General features: G+C 42.6%; 1 protein-coding gene across 1 annotated transcript in view; it reads right to left on the reverse strand.

Moving 5' to 3' along the window:
- The window catches only part of LOC115134075 (protein-methionine sulfoxide oxidase mical3a-like), a 119,472-nt gene that overhangs the window by 57,629 nt on the left and 45,306 nt on the right, over positions 1–16,537 (reverse strand). The window contains 9 exon segments of the mRNA XM_065022435.1: positions 2,008–2,190; positions 2,316–2,387; positions 2,540–2,658; positions 2,878–3,080; positions 10,370–10,517; positions 14,331–14,427; positions 15,257–15,383; positions 15,648–15,763; positions 16,122–16,379. Of these exon segments, the coding sequence (XP_064878507.1) occupies positions 2,008–2,190; positions 2,316–2,387; positions 2,540–2,658; positions 2,878–3,080; positions 10,370–10,517; positions 14,331–14,427; positions 15,257–15,383; positions 15,648–15,763; positions 16,122–16,379 (1,323 nt within the window).

Raw genomic sequence — 16,537 nt, forward strand, 5'->3', positions numbered from 1 at the left:
GTTCCACTAGCCCACAGAGCCTCCCCACTGCTCCAGGCCTGCAGTATTGCCTCTCAGGGTGACTGTCCGAGGATCAGGTCTTGAGTTGGGTCTGTAAACCCATTTCTCCCCATTGTCTGGTTCCTCCGGGACTGTCACCACTATCATTCTACCAACTGTAAGCCGCCAGGCCCGGGCCATATCAGTACTAGCATTCTGGGCCCGTATTCACAAAGCATCTCAGCGTAGGAGTGCTGATGTAAGTCAGGTCCTCTGTAGCTTAGTTGGTAGAGCATGGCTCTTGCAATGCCAGGATAGTGGGCTCAAATCCTAGGACCACCTATTAGAGGTCGACCGATTAAATCGGAATGGCTGATTAATTTCCGATTTCAAGTTTTCATAACAATCGGAAATCGGTGTTTGTTTTTGGGCGCCGATTTGCCTAGATTTTCACCTTGTCAGCTCGGGGGATCCAATCTTGCAACCTTACAGTTAACTAGTCCAACACAATAACGACCTGCCTCTCTCTCGTTGCACTCCACAAGGAGACTGCCTGTTACGCAAATGCAGTAAGCCAAGGTAAGTTGCTAGCTAGCATTAAACTGATCTTATAAAAAACAATCAATCATAATCACTAGTTAATTACACATGGTTGATGATATTAAAAATATAAAAATAAAAATTACTATATATTATCTAGCGTGTCCGGCGTTGCATATAATCTGACTGAGCATACAAGTATCTAAGTATCTGACTGAGCGGTGGTGGGCAGAAGCAGGCACGTAAACATTCATTCAAACAGCACTTTCGTGTGTTTTGCCAGCAGCTCTTCGTTGTGCGTCAAGCTTTGCGCTGTTTATGATTACAAGCCTATCAACTCCCGAGATGAGTAACCGAAGTGAAATGGCTAGCTAGTTAGCGCATGCTAATAGCGTTTCAAACGTCACTCGCTCTGAGCCTTGCTCTTGCTCTGCATGGGTAACGCTGCTTCGATGGTGGCTGTTGTCGTTGTGTTGCTGGTTCGAGCCCAGGGAGGAGCGAGGAGAGGGACAGAAGCTATACTGTTACACTGGCAATACTAAAGTGCCTATAAGAACATCTAATAGTCAAAGGTTAATGAAATACAAATGGTATAGAGGGAAATAGTCCTATAATTCCTATAATAACTACAACCTAAAACTTCTTACCTGGGAATATTGACGACTCATGTTAAAAGGAACCACCAGCTTTCATATGTTCTCATGTTCTGAGCAAGGAACTGAAAAGTTAGCTTTCTTACATAGCACATATTGCACTTTTACTTTATTCTCTAACACTTTGCTTTTGCATTATTTAAACCAAATTGAACATGTTTCATTATTTACTAAATTGATTTTATTGATGTATTATATTAAGTTAAAATAAGTGTTCATTCAGTATTGTTGTAATTGTCATTATTACAAAAAAAATTAAAAAATTAAAAAGGCAGATTAATCGGTATCGGCTTTTTGGGTCCTCCAATAACCGGTATCAGCATTAAAATCATTATCGGTCGACCTCTACCACCTATACTTATAGAATATCTCCACACATGACTAAGTTGCTTTGGATAAAAGTGTCTGTTAAATGGAGATTTAATTATACATTTTACTTAAATCATTCATTATGATCTAAAAAGGAAAACTGATCCTAGAGCAGCACTCCTACTCTGAAGCTTTATGAATACAGGCCCTGGAGTTCAACACATTAATACAGTAGTACAGTGTTGCTACACACTCAGCATCACGAGACTGGGAGTCATGTTAGACGCCATGAGATGAAATAGATCTACATCTAACGTCTGCATAGTTACTCTGTCTAGACATATTTACTCTGTCTAGACAAACAAAGCTGTCTTCATGTCATTATCATCCAGGAAAGCTACATCTCAAGCAACAGTTCTCTTGTTTAAAACAGTTTACTCCATCTCTAGTCTCTTCCCCCATCCAGGCAAGCAAGACTCCTTCTCCCATCGTCAACACCACCCAGACATAATGAGTCTCTCCATACCTGTCGTTTGAGGCCCTTGGACTCTGCAGGAGCATTCTCCTCAAACTTGGCGAGGAGCTGGGTGGCCATGGACTTGACTTTGTTATGGTTCCCTACAGCTGCTGTCTCTTCCTTCATCTTCCTCTCTGTTAGAGCAGTACTGTTGGACGGCCTGTCATCATGGTTACCCCTCAAAACCTCCTCCTGTTACAAACACATGGACAGTACGAAACCAGAGAATGAGTTTAACCTGAGAGACATTTCTATCCGTCTACAAAGCAGAGTTCAACGCCCGAATTATATTTTTAACCCTTGAAAGTTTTACGCACTTCTTCAGAATGGCCAGCCTGGCTAGTCTTCCTCCTCTTCCCCAAACCATCCACATCCTTCTCCTTCTTGTCCTGTTGATCACATAATCACATGTTGTCACTGGTTATTTCGGGCAGACAGCTATGGACTCCTACAGTAGCATTATAAGATGATGATATACACAGCAGTAACACAGTGCTGAAGGGAAAGGGACTGCTGAGCTGACAATGATGCATTGGAGAACCTTGGGGTTGCGTTTGCGGGATATGGCGATGCTCTGGCCCAGCTTGCTAAGGAAGGAGATGGGAGACTTAGTGCTGTTGATCAACGCAGCCTTCTCCTCAGGGCTCATGTTCTGGTTATCTGGAAAAATAAAATATACAAAATGTAAGGCGTTACACTAGGGTTATGAAAATTACAAGCATTTCCCATTGGACGAGTTCAGGTAGTCCCTCCGTTTCTGGTCTGTTTGGTGCATAATATATATTACTGATCACTCAGTGTGCATAACATTTCAACCAACCTTCAAAACTCCCCCACCCCCCAAATAAAAACGATATTCATGAAACTAGCATTACTCACCTCCGGCCCCAGGGGGAACTGTGTCCTTGAACATCTCGTAGAACTGGCTGAGGTACATGACCATGGAGAGCTTGTCGGGCTCTGACACCTGGGACATCTCCTTGCCCGTCATGCAGGGGGAGATTCCAAACTCCCGCTCGGCCACGTCGAAGCCCAACTGGTTGTTTTTCTGTTGGTCCCGTTCGTCCAGGGAGTCAAAGTCACTGTAGGGCAGAGAGAGACAGCATGGCTGGGAGTCAAAGTCACTGTAGGGCAGAGAGAGACAGCATGGCTGGGAGTCAAAGTCACTGTAGGGCAGAGAGAGACAGCATGGCTGGGAGTCAAAGTCACTGTAGGGCAGAGAGAGACAGCATGGCTGGGAGTCAAAGTCACTGTAGGGCAGAGAGAGACAGCATGGCTGGGAGTCAAAGTCACTGTAGGGCAGAGAGAGACAGCATGGCTGGGAGTCAAAGTCACTGTAGGGCAGAGAGAGACAGCATGGCTGGGAGTCAAAGTCACTGTAGGGCAGAGAGAGACAGCATGGCTGGGAGTCAAAGTCACTGTAGGGCAAAGAGAGACAGCATGGCTGGGAGTCAAAGCACTGGGGCTGGCTGGGAGTCAAAGTCACTGTAGGGCAAAGAGAGACAGCATGGCTGGGAGTCAAAGTGGCTGGCTGGGAGTCAAAGTCACTGTAGGGCAGAGAGAGACAGCATGGCTGGGAGTCAAAGTCACTGTAGGGCAGAGAGACAGCATGGCTGGGAGTCAAAGTCACTGTAGGGCAGAGAGAGACAGCATGGCTGGGAGTCAAAGTCACTGTAGGACAGAGAGAGACAGCATGGCTGGGAGTCAGTCACTGTAGGGCAGAGAGAGACAGCATGGCTGGGAGTCAGTCACTGTAGGGCAGAGAGAGACAGCATGGCTGGGAGTCAAAACAACCAATAACACTGAATGTTTAACTTGGCTTTCCAAATAAACATGACAAGCACACTAAGCAGGTTCTAATGCAGTGGATGCAGAGGTTGACATTAGCACGCCACCCCTTTCCTTGTACGGTTAGTGTTGCAGCATCAGCACTATGCTATTAGCAGTGCGGGAAGTCAGTGAGATACCTGGAAATAGAAAATATAGAAAATGTAATGCATTACACCAGGGTCGTATCCATTAAGGTTTTGCAATGGAAAATAGGGATACCTTCTTGAGCACAAACTTATTTATGAACTCCAATCTGGCTTTAGAACAGCTCATTCCACTGATACTTGCCTTATCCACCTTTTTGACCAGAGTATAAGAATATTTTGAAGATAAATACACAACGCAGAGACAGATGACAAGAGGTCAATAGAGTACGAGAGCATAAGAGGACGAAAAGTCAATAACGATCCACGGAAAGTGTTTTTTCTGTAGTAGGGGATTAATGAACAATGAGTCAGAGACATGGGAGGAATGTGTCTATACAGTGAGCCTGAAATAGAAGGGGAACTATACAGGTATGGTCATGTTAGACTTGCAAAAGCTTTTGACACTGTGGACCATGATATTCTCCTGATGAAACTGAAATGTTTGGGTCTAAATGATGTAGCAGTGAATTGGTTTAAGTCTTATCTGACCAACAGAACACAAGTATGTAATGTTGGTGATGTTCTGTCAGAGGCTAAAGAAATATTCTGTGGAGTACAGCAAGGATACATTTTAGGGCCTATCTTATTTACAGGTTAATGATATGCTAGACACACTAAAGTGCAAACTCCTGCTTTATGCTGATGACACAACCATACTGGTATCAGGGAAGGATACCGTTTACAAAGCCAGAAGAGGACTGGACACCCCTCATAGCCTGGTTCCTCTCTAGGTTTCTTCCTAGGGAGTTTTTCCTAGCCACATTGCTTCTACACCTGCATTGCTTGCTGTCTGGGGTTTTAGGCTGGGTTTCTGTACAGCACTTTGAGATATCAGCTGATGTAAGAAGGGCTTTATAAATACATTTGACAGAGGAGACCCTGAGTAAGGAATTGCATTTTTGTTAGAGATTGGTTGACGGACAACAAATTGTCGCTACATTTGGGAACAACGGAATCAATTTTGTTTAGAACAGAATGTAGATTGCTTAGGTTTGACAAGATAAAAGGTCAACTGTGCAGGCAAGGAGATTGAATCTAAAACAAGTGTACTTTATCTTTGTGTGTCCCTAGAGCAATCCCTTTCTAGAGACCTGATTGCTGCTAAAGTTCTTTCTAAAATGGCAAACAAATTGATATTTTAATATAGTAACACTAGATATTTTAACTGCTCGTCTCAGCCTTAATTCAGTGTCATTTTGGTTATGCCTGCTCTGCTTGGTATAGTGGGCTATCAAAAAAGATGAAAAAGAGAATGCAGGTTATGCAAAATAATGTTAATGTTATCAGCTAAATGTGCCCCCTAGGACCCACATAGGGGTACAGTTCCCGGGAGGTGGGCTTGTTGCCTTTGGAGTCCAGAGTGGACCAACTTTCATCATATGTATGACACCTTAAATGATCGTGCCCCAGGTTACATGAAAAACACTGATATGGTCTTTAACCAACACAGTTACAATACCAGAGCTACAGTAGTGTTATGTCTTGTAAAATCCCATGAGTAAACAGTACTGTGAGGAGCACGTGTTTCTATACAGGCATTTGTCTAGCCTTCCCTTGGAGGTCAAGCAAAGAAAAAGTACAAGCTTTAAAAAGCAGGCAAAGGTTTTCATTTGGACAAAGTTGTTTTAAGAGAAACCACTCCACTGGCCCTTGTGCCCCTTTCCGCTGGTCAAGTGTATTTATTTGAATGATACTGTACTGTAGGTATGATGTGCAATGGATACATTGTTTTAATGTGAAATGAATATGGTTGATTTTTAAGGTTAGGGAAAAGTGCAGTGAAAAGTAACACTTTTTAGGATGTCAATATAAATTCATGTATTTATGGTTGTTTGTCATTTGGTCTTGTCTTTTAAATCATTATATGTGTTGTTATTATATTTACCATCGAAGACCACTTTGGAAACCAGCGTTTTAATGAATAATTCCAAGTGATATCCTCTGGGTCCACATTGTACATTTTGTGGTATATGTCTGTTACCCAAAATAAATTCAATTAAAATGTGAACTAATTGGAGCCGTCTGTGCACTGCCATTTATGCATATTTCCCATCCATGCAGCCTTTTCACACTCCCCTGCCCCAGTCATCTGGACAATGAAAGGCAGCAGGGCAGAAGAGAACTACTTGGTAAACGTCAGTCAGGGTTATAATGCTAATCGCTGTGTAGCCAGCAGAGGGTAACAACTTAATCTCTCCCCTCGTTAGGCAATGTGTGTGTCTCTGCTGTGTGTGTGTGTAGCAGGGGTACCATACATCATTTTCCCTGAAGCTACAGGCAATTTGACTCTGAGCTTTTACCTAATTTAGTGAAAAGCCAAGGCCTTGACAGCAAGTGCCAGGAGATAAATAACAAATGCTATAAACAAAGTGGTAAAGCAGCACATCAGTCAGGCCATTCCAGTCAATGAAGGTCCCAGGCCATTCCAGTCAATGAAGGTCCCAGGCCATGATTACAAGTAAACCTCACCTGTAAGCATTTCTACAGGAGAAATCCAGATATACAGAACCAGTTAAAAGTTTGAACACACCTACTCATTCCAGGGTTGTTCTTTATTTTTACTATTTTCTACATTATAGTGAAGACATCAAAACCATGAAATAACACATATCCAATCATGAAGTAACCAAAAAAAGTGTTAAATCAAAATAGATTTTATATTTGAGATTCTTCAAAGTAGCCATCCTTTGCTTTGATGACAGCTTTGCACACTCTTGGCATTCTCTCAACCAGCTTCATGAGGTAGTCACCTGGAATGCATTTCAATTGACAGGTGTGCATTGTTAAAAGTTAATGTGTAATTTGAGCCAATCAGTTGTGTTATGAGAAGTTAGTGGTGGTATACAGAAGATAGCCCTATGGTAAAAGACCACGTCCATATTATGGCAAGAACAGCTCAAATAAGCAAAGAGAAATGACAGTCCATTACTTTAAGATATGAAGCTCAGTGAATCTGGAAAATATCAAGAACTTTGAAAGTTTCTACATGTGCAGTCGCAAAAACCATCAAGCGCTATGATGAAACTGGCTCTCATGAGGACCGACTAAGGAAAGGAAGACCCAGAGTTACCGTTGCTGCAGAGGATAAGTTCATTAGGGTTAACTGCACCTCAGATTGCAGCCCAAATAAATGCTTCACAGAGTTCAAGTAACAGACATCTCAACATCAACTGTTCAGAGGAATCAGGCCATGGTCGAACTGCTGCAAAGAAATCACCAATAAAGGACCACAATAAGAAGAAGAGACTTGCTTGGGCCTAGAAACACGAGCTATTGACATTAGACCGGCGGAAATCTGTCCTTAGGTCTGATGAGTCCAAATGTGATATTTTTGGTTCCTACCACCGTATCGGGGTGGCAGGATAGCCTAGTGGTTAGAGCGTTGGACTAGTAACCGGAAGATTGCAAGTTCAAATCCCCAAGCTGACAAGGTACAAATCTGTCGTCCTGCCCCTGAACAGGCAGTTAACCCACTGTTCCTAGGCCGTCATTGAAAATAAGAATTTGTTCTTTAACTGACTTGCCTAGTTAAATAACGGTAAAATCTTTGTGAGACGCAGAATAGGTGAACGGATGATCTCCGCATGTGTAGTTCCCACCGTGAAGCATGGAGGAGGAGTTGTGATGGTGTGGGGATGCTATACTGGTGATACTATCTGTGATTCATCTATAATTCAAGGCACACTTAACCAGCATGGCTACCACAGAATTCTGCAATAATACACCATCCCATAAAGTTTGCGCTTAGTGGGACTATCATTTGTTTTTAACAGGACAATGACCTAACAAATCTCCAGGCTGTGTAAGGGCTATTTGACCAAGAAGGAGATTGATGGAGTGCTGCATCAGACAACCTGCCTCCACAATCACCCGACCTCAAACCAATTGAGATGGAGTTGGAAGGAAAATCTGTCATCAAGGCAAAAGGGTGACTACTTTGAAGTAACTAAAATATTTAAAAAATATTTACATTTGTAGTACATTTCATATGTGTTATTTCATAGTTTCAATGTTTTCACTATTATTCTACAATGTAGAAAATAGTAAAAAATTAAGAAAAACCCTTGAATGAGTTGTCCAAACGTTTTACTGGTACTGTATACTGGACAAAAATATAAATGCAACATGCAACAATTTCAGAGATTTTACTGAGCTACAGTACATAAAAGGAAATCAGTCAATAGAAATAAATACAAAAGGCCCTAATCTATGGATTTCAGATGACTGGGCAGGGGTGCAGCTATGATTGGGCATTGGAGGGCATAGGCCAACCCACTTGGCAGCCAGGGCCACCCACTGAGGAGCAAGCCCCAGCCAATCAGAATGAGTTTTTCCCCAAAAAAGGGCTTTATTACAGACAGAAATACTCCTCAGCAGCACAGAAATACCCCTTAGCAGCCCCCCCCCATTTTTGTGCATAGAGAACTTTTTTTGGGGGGGGACCTCAGAATGTTCCGAATGTTCACCTTCCAACAGGAAATCAAACCTCAGCAAACAGTCAAGACGACACAGGAGTGGCTTCGGGACAATTGTCAATGTCATTGAGTGGCCCAGCCAGAGGCCGGACTTGAACCCGAACCAAAATCTCTAAAGAAACTGGAAAATAGCTGTGCAGCGACACTCCCTATCCAATCTGACCGAGTTTGAGAAGAATGGGAGAAACTCCCAAAATACAGGTATGCCAAGCTTGTCGCCTCATACCCAAGAAGACTCAATGCTGTAATCGCTGCCAAAGGTGCTTCAATAAAGTACTGAGTAGAGGGTCTGAATACTTACAATGGCTTGCAAAAGTATTCACCCCCCCTTGGCATTTTTCCTATTTTATTGCCTAACAACCTGGAATTAAAATAGATTGTTGTATCATTTGATTTACACAACATTCCTACCACTTTGAAGATGCAAAATAATTTAATTGTGAAACAAACAAGAAATAAGACAAACTAAACTTGAGCGTGCATAACTATTCACCCCCAAAGTCAATAGTTTGTAGAGCCACCTTTTGCAGCAATTACAGCTGCAAGTCTCTTGGGGTATGTCTCTAATAGCTTGGCACATCTAGCCACTGGGATTTTTGCCCAGTCTTCAAGGCAAACTTCTCCAGCTCCTTCAAGTTGGATGGGTTTCGCTGGTGTATAGCAATCTTTAAGTCATACCACAGGTTCTCAATTGGATTGAGGTCTGGACTTTTACTAGGCCATTCCAAGGCATTTAAATGTTTCCCCTTTAAACCACTCAAGTGTTGCTTATCAGTATGCTTAAGGTTATTGTCCTGCTGGAAGGTGAACCTCCATCTCAGTCTCAAATCTCTGGAAGGCTGAAACAGGTTTCCCTCAAGAATTTCCCTGTATTTAGCGCCATCCATCATTCCTTCAATTCTGACCAGTTTCCAGTCCCTGCCGATGAAAAACATACCCACAGCATGATGCTGCCACCACCATGCTTCACTGTAGGGATGGTCTTTCAGGGTAATGAGAGGTGTTAGGTTTGCACCAGTCATAGCGTTTTCCTTGATGGCCAAAAAGCTCAATTTTAGTCTCATCTGACCAGAGTACCTTCTTCCATTTGTTTGAGGAGTCTCCCACATGCCTTTTGGCGAACAACAAACATATTTTCTTATTTATTTTCTTTAAGCAATGGATTTTGTCTGGCCACTCTTCCGTAAAGCCCAGCTCTATGGAGTGGACGGCTTAAAGTGGTCCTATGGACAGATACTCCAATCTCCGCTGTGGAGCGTTGCAGCTCCTTCAGGGTTATCTTTGGTCTCTTTGTTGCCTCTCTGATTAATGCCCTCCTTGCCTGGTCCGTGAGTTTTGCTGGGAGACCCTCTCTTGGTGGCAGGTTTGTTGTGGTGCCATATTCTTTTAATTTTTTAAATAATATGTTCAACGTTTCTGATATTTTTTTACAACCCTTTAGTGATCTGTATTTTTTGTATTTGTCTCTGACCTGCTTGGAGAGCTGTTTGGTCTTCATGGTGCCCCTTGCTTAGTTGTGTTGCAGACTCTGGGACCTTTCAGTACAGGTGTATATACACCTAGATTGCACACAGGTGGACTTAACTACTTATGTGACTTCTGAGGGTAATTGGCTGCACCAGATCTTATTTAAGGGCTTCATAGCAAAGGGTGAATACATATGCACACACCACTTTTCTGTTTTTTTAGTTGTTTTTGTTTCACTTCACCAATTTGGAACATGAAATCCAAATAAAAATCAATTTAAATTACAAGTTGTAATGCAACAAAATAGGAAACACGCCAAGGGGGATGAAAACTTTTGCAAGGCACTGTATGTAAATGTGATTGTTTTGCTTTGGCATCATGGGGTATTGTGAATAAGGCTGTAACGTCTGAATTATGAATCATTTCCGAATGCACTGTATATACACGACTCACATGAGGTCAGGTCTGTAGCGGTGGATGAGGGAACACAGGGCCATGCCACTCTTCCAGGACATGGTGAGGTCGGTCACACTGACTTTCCTGTAGCCCTCTGTCTGTCTCTGACACCAGTTCAGCAGCTTGCTGGAGCGAGCGATGGACTCTGGGAAAGGAAAAGCAATAAGTGACTAGTGGATGATAACATGTTTGGGACCAGGGCTTAGGGTGTTTTAGACCAAACAGTCAGATGTTCTGCTCTTTGGAGTGTTCATACAGTCATTGAACACTTCAATAGTGTATACATACCGTTTTAACCACTTTATATAGAAAAAAAAGTATTTAGTCAGCCACCAATTGTGCACGTTCTCCCACTTAAAAAGATGAGAGAGGCCTGTAATTTTCATCATAGGTACACTTCAACTATGACGGACAAAATGACAGACAAAGAAAATCCAGAAAATCACATTGTAGGATTTTTAATGAATTTATTTGCAAATTATGGTGGAAAATAAGTATTTGGTCAATAACAAAAGTTTCTCAATACTTTGTTATTTACCCTTTGTTGGCAATGACAGAGGTCAAACGTTTTCTGTAAGTCTTCACAAGGTTTTCACACACTGTTGCTGGTATTTTGGCCCATTCCTCCATGCAGATCTCCTCTAGAGCAGTGATGTTTTGAGGCTGTTGTTGGGCAACACACTTTCAACTCCCTCCAAAGATTTTCTATGGGGTTGAGATCTGGAGACTGGCTAGGCCACTCCAGGACCTTGAAATGCTTCTTACGAAGCCACTCCTTCGTTGCCAGGGCAGTATGTTTGGAATCAGTGTCATGCTGAAAGACCCAGCCACGTTTCATCTTCAATGCCCTTGCTGATGGAAGGAGGTTTTCACTCAAAATCTCACGATACATGGGCCCATTCATTCTTTCCTTTACACAGATCAGTCGTCCTGGTCCCTTTGCAGAAAAACAGCCCCAAAGCATGATGTTTCCACCCCCATGCTTCACAGTAGGTATGGTGTTCTTTGGATGCAACTCATCATTCTTTGTCCTCCAAACACGACAAGTTGAGTTTTTACCAAAAAGTTCTATTTTGGTTTCATCTGACCATATGACATTCTCCCAATCTTCTTCTGGATCATCCAAATGCTCTCTAGCAAACTTCAGACGGGCCTGGACATGTACTGGCTTAAGCAGGGGGACACGTCTGGCACTGCAGGATTTGAGTCCCTGGCGGCGTAGTGTGTTACTGATGGTAGGCTTTGTTACTTTGGTCCCAGCTCTCTGCAAGTCATTCACTAGGTCCCCCCGTGTGGTTCTGGGATTTTTGCTCACCGTTCTTGTGATCATTTTGACCCCACGGGGTGAGATCTTGCGTGGAGCCCCAGATCGAGGGAGATTATCAGTGGTCTTGTATGTCTTCCATTTCCTAATAATTGCTCCCACAGTTGATTTCTTCAAACCAAGCTGCTTACCTATTGCAGATTCGGTCTTCCCATTCTGGTGCAGGTCTACAATTTTGTTTCTGGTGTCCTTTGACAGCTCTTTGGTCTTGGCCATAGTGGAGTTTGGAGTGTGACTGTTTGAGGTTGTGGATAGGTGTCTTTTATACTGATAACAAGTTCCAACAGGTTCCATTAATATAAGTAGCGAGTGGAGAACAGAGGAGCCTCTTAAAGAAGAAGTTACAGGTCTGTGAGAGCCAGAAATCTTGCTTGTTTGTAGGTGACCAAATACTTATTTTCCACCATAATTTGCAAATAAATTCATAAAAAATCCTACAATGTGATTTTCTTTTCTCATTTTGTCTGTCATAGTTGAAGTGTACCTATGATGAAAATTACAGGCCTCTCATCTTTTCAAGTGGGAGAACTTGCACAATTGGTGGCTGACTAAATACTTTTTTGCCCCACTGTATGTATGTATGTATGTATGTATGTATGTATGTACAGTTGAAGTCGGAAGTTTACATACACCTTAGCCAAATACATTTAAACTTTTTCACAATTCCTGGCATTGAATCCAAGTAAAAATTCCCTGTCTTAGAATCACCACTTTATTTTAAGAATGTGAAATGTCAGAATAATAGTAGAGAATGAATTATTTCAGCTTTTATTTATTTATTCACATTCCCATTGGGTCAGAAGTTTACATGCACTCAATTAGTATTTGGTAGCATTGCCTTGAAATTGTTTAACTTGGGTCAAACGTTTTGGGTAGCCTTCCACAAGCTTCCCACAATAAGTTGGGTGAATTTTGACCCATTCCTCCTGATAGAGCTGGTGTAACTGAGTCAGGTTTGTAGGCCTCCTTGCTCGCACATGCTTTTTCAGTTCTGCCCACAAATTGTCTATAGGATTGAGGTCAGGGCTTTGTGATGGCCACTACAATACCTTGACTTTGTTGTCCTTAAGCCATTTTGCCACAACTTTGGAAGTATGCTTGGGGTCATTGTCCATTTGGAAGACCCATTTGCAAAAAAGCTTTAACTTCCTGACTGATGTCTTGAGATGTTGCTTCAATATATCCACATAATTTTCCTTCTCATGAAGCAATATATTTTGTGCAGTGCACCAGTCCCTTCTGCAGCAAAACACCCCCACAACATGATGCTGCCACCCCCGTGCTTCACGATTGGGAAGGTGTTCTTCAGCTTGCAAGCCTCCCCCTTTTACTCCAAACGTAACGATGGTCATTATGGCCAAACAGTTCCATTTTTGTTTCATCAGACCAGAGGACATTTCTCCAAAAAGTACGATCTTTGTCCCCATGTGCAGTTGCAAACCGTAGTCTGGCTTTTTTATGGTGGTTTTGGAGCAGTGGCTTCTTCCTTGCTGCGCGGCCTTTCAGGTTATGTCGATATAGGACTCGTTTTACTGTGGATATAGATAATTTTGTACCCGTTTCCTCCAGCATCTTCACAAGGTCCTTTGCTGTTTTTCTGGGATTGATTTGCACTTTTCGCACCAAACTACCTTCATCTCTAGGAGACAAAACGCGTATCCTTCCTGAGCGGTATGACGGCTGCGTGGTCCCATGGTGTTTATACTTGCGTACTATTGTTTGTACAGATGAACGTAGCATCTTCAGGCATTTGGAAATTGCTCCCAAGGATGAACCAGACTTGTGGAGGTCTACAGTTTGTTTTCTGAGGTCTTGGCTGATTTCTTTGATTGACATCATGGGAAAATCTAAAGAGGCACTGCATTTGAAGGTAGGCCTTGAAATACATCCACAGGTACACCTTCAATTGTCTCAAATTATGTCAATTAGCCTCTCAGAAGCTTCTAAAGCCATGACATCATTTTCTGGAATTTAACAAGCTATTTAAAGGCACTTAGTGTATGTAAACTTCTGACCCACTGGAATTGTGATACAGTGAATTATAAGTGAAATAATCTGTCTGTAAACAATTGTTGGAAAAATGACTTGTGTCATGCACAAAGAAGATGTCCTAACCGACTTGGCCAAACTATTGTTTGTTAACAAGAAATTTGTGGAGTGGTTGAAAAACGAGTTAATGACCCCAAGTGTATGCAAACTTTCAACTTCAACTGTATGTACGTATGTATATATGGTACCAGTCCAAAGTTTGTGCCATTTCACCATCCCCTTAATGACCAGGTTAGTGAACATAAAGTAAATCAAATCAAATCAGTCCATCCAGCAAGTCACATGACATCATGGCAGTTGCAAGTTTCTACGGTTAAGGACTATTATGAAGGAATCGTCAGATGGTCATGCATTTGGACCTAAACCATTAATGATATTACCTTGGAAATGCTTCTCAAGCAGGTTATGGTCTAGGTTGAAAGCAATTCATTGTTACATTTCGGTGATTGTAATAATGTCCAGGTCCCAAAAACAAGAGACTTTGAAAAACAGACATGAATGACAATTAAATAATATGAACTTAACTAAATAACTGAATACATTTGGTATGAAACATCGTATAGCTTATTTCGAAACACTACTTACCATTTCGGGTGAGCTTGGGTGTTGACGAGGTCACTACATTCTCCATTTCGATACGCATTTCACGGCTTGAATCCCCTGTGTCAATGAGGTGTTGTACCTGACAACAACAGAGTGGAGTGGGATTTCACATAAGACATCTTCCATAGGTCATAGCTACTGCCAGGAGTTTTTGCTGAGCATCTGGACTGAAAAAAACTCTGCTTCTTAGTTATGTTTTGAGCTGCTGCCCTCCAGACAGAGTTTAAGGGTCCCACTGTTCAGGAAGAATAGGAACAAGGCAAGTTTCATTCCATCAGCCACCAGTCTGTTGAACATAGGACAGATGGGATATAGGACAGATGCAGGCCAAACACACGGTCGGACAGTAGGCCACAGAAACTTTGAATATTTGAACATGTAGATGTGTGACTTGTGTACTAACTTTCCAGTTTTACATACTGCATGTAATAATATTACATGTGTTGTGTTTTTGAATTAATTGTTTATTTTTTTTACCTTTATTTAACTAGGCAAGTCAGTTAAATAACAAATTCTTATTTTCAATGACGGCCTAGGAACAGTGAGTTAACTGCCTTGTTCAGGGGCAGAACGACAGATTTTTACCTTGACAGCTTGGGGATTCGATCTTGCAACCTTTCGGTTACTAGTCCAAAGCTCTAACCACTAGGCTACCGGCAGAATGCTGACATCACACAATGAAATGGACAATAAAGTATATCGCATCGTGTGTGTGTGTGTGTGCGCACGCGCCTCTCTAGTTACGCAGACACAGGGTTTTCATTCACAAGATGGTTAGGTAGTCAGGACAAATGTTAGGTAGTCAGTCCTGGCCCTACTCAAACTGGATATCATACACAGAGCATTATGGGTACTGTAGTTCATCATGTTACAATCACACAGTCCTATGATCTCAGTGTATACACTACCTGGTTGGGCCTGAGGAAGTGGAGGCTGATGTTAGGGTAGCGCGTGGTGGGATCCACACTGTAGTGGCTGAAATTTTTACTGATGTTCTCTGGCGTTGTCTGAGGCAGCAGGCGATATATGCTCTCCCTGAAAAAGAGGAGACCATGGTTACTGAATTATAGAAGGCAACAGAACAGGATTCAAAACATTCCATTCAGAGCTCCAGAGGCTCCATTACAACTACAGGAGGGGCAGACAGTGAAGCACTCAGAGATAACAGTGTGTTGAGGGTGTGTGAGTGTATGAGAGAGAGAGGGATAATGAGTGTGTGTGTGAGAGTGTGGAGTGTGCGAGCGTGAAAGTCTGACGTGCGAGTATAATGTGTGTGTTATGACATGTCTGCTCCCTCACCTCTCAGCCAGCACGTCCAGAGGGGTGTTTCCCTGGGCCCAGCTCTTCACCATCCAGCCCGAGTCCATGGCTGCCAGGAAACCCCGGGCTATACCAGTTCCCATGGGCCAGAAGGGCTAGAGAGAGGGACAAATACAGTAACATGGTGAACTCCCAAGTAAGCATACAGAGAATAATAAAATCTACTTAAACAATACACCTTTTTTTAAATATATATGTATGTATATATGTATACATACATACATTTTTGTTCATGTAAAATTGCCTGTTTTAAGTAAGCAAACATCAATCCACATGTCATCCTTGATAACTTGAATCTCTCTCTCGATTCACTGTAATTTCTCCACACACATGCTCACGCTTTACTCCCATTTGTATACACAAGACAGTCAGACACTACCTTATCCAGAGTGACAGACAGAGTAGATCTTCTAAGTGAGGCTGAAACACCCTCGGCCCAGTAGCCTTCCTCACCTCCAGTAGACTGTCCCCCACCAGAGACACCAGTAGCTGGCGACCATTGCGTTGGCGCACGAGCGCCGCATTTTCTGAGGCGTACATGCAGGTGAAGTCGAACATGGCCACGTCGGGCTGTCCGTAGTGGTTGATGGCAAAGTCCAGAGTGGGCAGCTGGTGGTTGGTGGAGAAGTCTGCGGCCTCGCGGGCATAAGAGAGAAGAGCCTCCTGGTCCACGTTAGCCCTAGACAGCAGCATCTCTGTGTCTGCATAATCCTGGAGAAGACTGGGAGGTTAGATGGCTCAGATGACTGGAGGACTGAGAGACACTAAGGATAAGAGACTGCATGTAACATGGCCTGTCACGCAAAGAATGGTGTAGCATTTCACTACACTCGCATTAACATCTGCTAACCATGTGTATGTGACAAATA

This window comes from Oncorhynchus nerka, linkage group LG9a, assembly GCF_034236695.1.
Source record: "Oncorhynchus nerka isolate Pitt River linkage group LG9a, Oner_Uvic_2.0, whole genome shotgun sequence".
NCBI lineage: Eukaryota > Metazoa > Chordata > Actinopteri > Salmoniformes > Salmonidae > Oncorhynchus > Oncorhynchus nerka.